At 44.0% G+C, this 2,590-nt stretch overlaps 1 protein-coding gene across 1 annotated transcript in view; it reads right to left on the bottom strand.

Annotated features, from left to right (window-relative positions):
• Window positions 1–2,328, bottom strand: part of GFPT1 (glutamine--fructose-6-phosphate transaminase 1) — a 56,786-nt gene extending 54,458 nt beyond the window's left edge. Inside the window, exon 1 of the mRNA XM_011365619.2 lies at window positions 2,124–2,328. Within this exon, the coding sequence (XP_011363921.1) occupies window positions 2,124–2,130 (7 nt within the window). The 5' untranslated portion in view covers window positions 2,131–2,328. The remainder of the gene's footprint in view (window positions 1–2,123) is intronic.
• Window positions 2,329–2,590: the final 262 nt, after the last annotated feature.

Raw genomic sequence — 2,590 nt, 5'->3', positions numbered from 1 at the left:
AACCAAGTGTATTCCAAAGAACCAAGGATCAGAGGAAGATAAAATAAATTTGGAAAGTAGACACCCTATTTGTCTCTGGGAGATTCACGACACTTATTAGCAAATTAAAGGTTCAAATAAGTCCTCTAATTAAAAAAGCCAGTTAGACATTGTTTAATCTGTTGCTCCCCAAATTTACTTGATTATAGAATCTTTTTTTGTCTTATTAACACTTATTAACATCCCAATTCAACCTGGTAAACATTACAACAATTTTATCAGTATATCAGACTGAAAAAAGAATCTCACAGAATAGTTAGCCCTCATTTTTCTGCTTTAACATTTTGCAATGTTAAAACAAAATAATCTTTTAGAAAAATCTATTGAATAGGAAGCAGGTAATCAGAAAGTAAATTTCTAAATTTTCCATCTAATCTCATTTCCTATTCAATTTCTCTGTCTAGAAATTTTATTGCATTAAGATGTGAGAGGAAAATAAAGACAGTCAACCTTCAGAATTCTCATCAGAGAGGAAATAAATTCTGGACCTTATTCCTGGAATAATGCAAAATTCTGGTCTGGGTTAAAAGCAGGACCTCAGAATTGCCTCAAATACTAGTTCTTTCTTTATTGTTTATAACTTGTTTCCTCAGCAATAAAACTGTAGGATGGGGATGTTGGCTAAATGAAAACTTTCAACACCTAGTCTCCACCCTAAAAGCCTCACTCTACCTCTGCACCTTTTCTAAACCAGATCAGATTTTTTCTTTTATAGTACTTTGTCTTCCTTTTTCCAGGAACAAGATGAAGAAATTACCTGCAATTAGAAAGCCAGGTACTTACCTAGGCACACACCTCATCATTCAGGAACAGTTAATTACCAAATGAAGCAAACTGGGGATTAACCAGTTTGCAAATTCACTACTCCACAGCTCCAAACTAAATTATGTGTTTTTTGTACACTCTACTTACTAGACATGGCAAAAGTATATCTGATTCTAAAGTCAGCTAGACTCTAATAATTTCAGCAAGCTATTTGTAGGTGTTTATTCTTTTTGTTGTTGTTTTTTTTAATCTACTCTAAATTTTAACCTGCTCCTTTTCAGAAGCTGAAATTAACATAAAGTTAAATACAGGGAAAATATACGTTCATGAGAACAAGCCACCTCCTGATCAGTTCTTGCAAAAAGCGTAAAAGAATAAGTTTCCCAGATAGTTTCAATTCTATTAAAGTTATATATCCCTTAAAAATGAGGGTTTTTTTTCTTCCAGGAGTAAGGTCAGTTGTAAATTTCATAAGAAAAGTAAATGACAATGGCCAAGTTAATACCAATTTTAGTGCATATCAATCATTCCAGATATAATTCTGGCAATCTCTTTTAGCTAACACTTTTAGGTAATATTAAAACAACTAAGTCTCAAAACATGAAATAAAAGGGCCTAACTTTATGTTTTAACTGTTCTAGGTAAAACATATGTTAAACGCAAACTATTATTCATAGATAAGTGTTTTAAATGGATGTATAAATGATGTATGATCTATCGCCAAGGTCACTTCTGGGCCTCTTCCACCAGAGGATCCGGTCTAAGTTCATTCACCAAGTTAATGATCAGTAATAGTTTCTGTAAAAAGGGGAGGGGCAGGAGGTTAAGATTTTCTGTAATGCCGTTCTCATATCTCTAGTTATTGCTCTGTTGTCTATGGGCCTGACCCAAAGAAAGCAATTTAAAATATTTTTAAAGGTAAATCTTAGAATACAAGAATAAGTCAAGAGACCTCACCTCATGTTCCACAGGTTGCCTCATCTGGTGGACTCTTGTGAAGACACCTCCCTCCACACCTCAATTCCCTCAACCCTCTCCTTTTCCAATACAATCATTTCTCTTCTCCCCTGGTTCCCTTCTTCGCGTAACGCCTACCCCTTCGTTCCCCCAGATCCCCGCCTAAGTCCACCAACGCCCTCCGGCTCGCAGAGCTCAGCCCCGGTCCCCAGGACCCCTGGCCAACGCAGGGCACCCCCCGCCCATCACCCAGACTTCGCACCCTCCACACTCCCGATCCCACTGGCGCCTCAGGCCTCAGCAGCTCCCGCACCGCACCCCAGCACCACCGAGCAACACGCCCCCCGCCTACGGCACCTTACCGCACATGATGTAGGAGGCGCGGTCCGCAAGGCGAGTGGCGAGCGGCTGGCAAGGTTAGGAGCGCACACGAGCCTGTCCGGCAATCGGCGGGCGTGGAAGCCAGGGGGGACGCCAACACGAGTCCCTCTGGGATGCGACAGCCGAGATAAGGACTGCCTTCACGGCCTCCCGGGCTCACCAGCAACGGCCTCCTGGCCCCGCCCCTCGGCGCGCACCGCGTCGCCGCCGCCGCTGTCAGCAGGTCCCATTGGGCTTCGTCCGCGCCGCTCACGCGCAGATCCCGCCTCCCTGCACCGCCCCGCCCACCCGCCACCGAGCCCACGCAGGCGCTGACCTGCTGGAGGCTAAGACGTGGCAGCGGCTCGCGGTTGCATCCGCTTTGGGTTCCTGGAGCCGCCCGATCCCCGGGTGAGCAGCGGGAGGGACATCGCTGCTGGGGAGGAAGAAACTTGGTGGCTGCCGAGGA

Source organism: Pteropus vampyrus, unplaced genomic scaffold (assembly GCF_000151845.1).
Source record: "Pteropus vampyrus isolate Shadow unplaced genomic scaffold, Pvam_2.0 Scaffold113, whole genome shotgun sequence".
Classification (NCBI taxonomy): domain Eukaryota; kingdom Metazoa; phylum Chordata; class Mammalia; order Chiroptera; family Pteropodidae; genus Pteropus; species Pteropus vampyrus.
The sequence above is the reverse complement of the archived record's forward strand: the minus strand, read 5'-3'. Positions and strand labels throughout refer to the sequence as shown.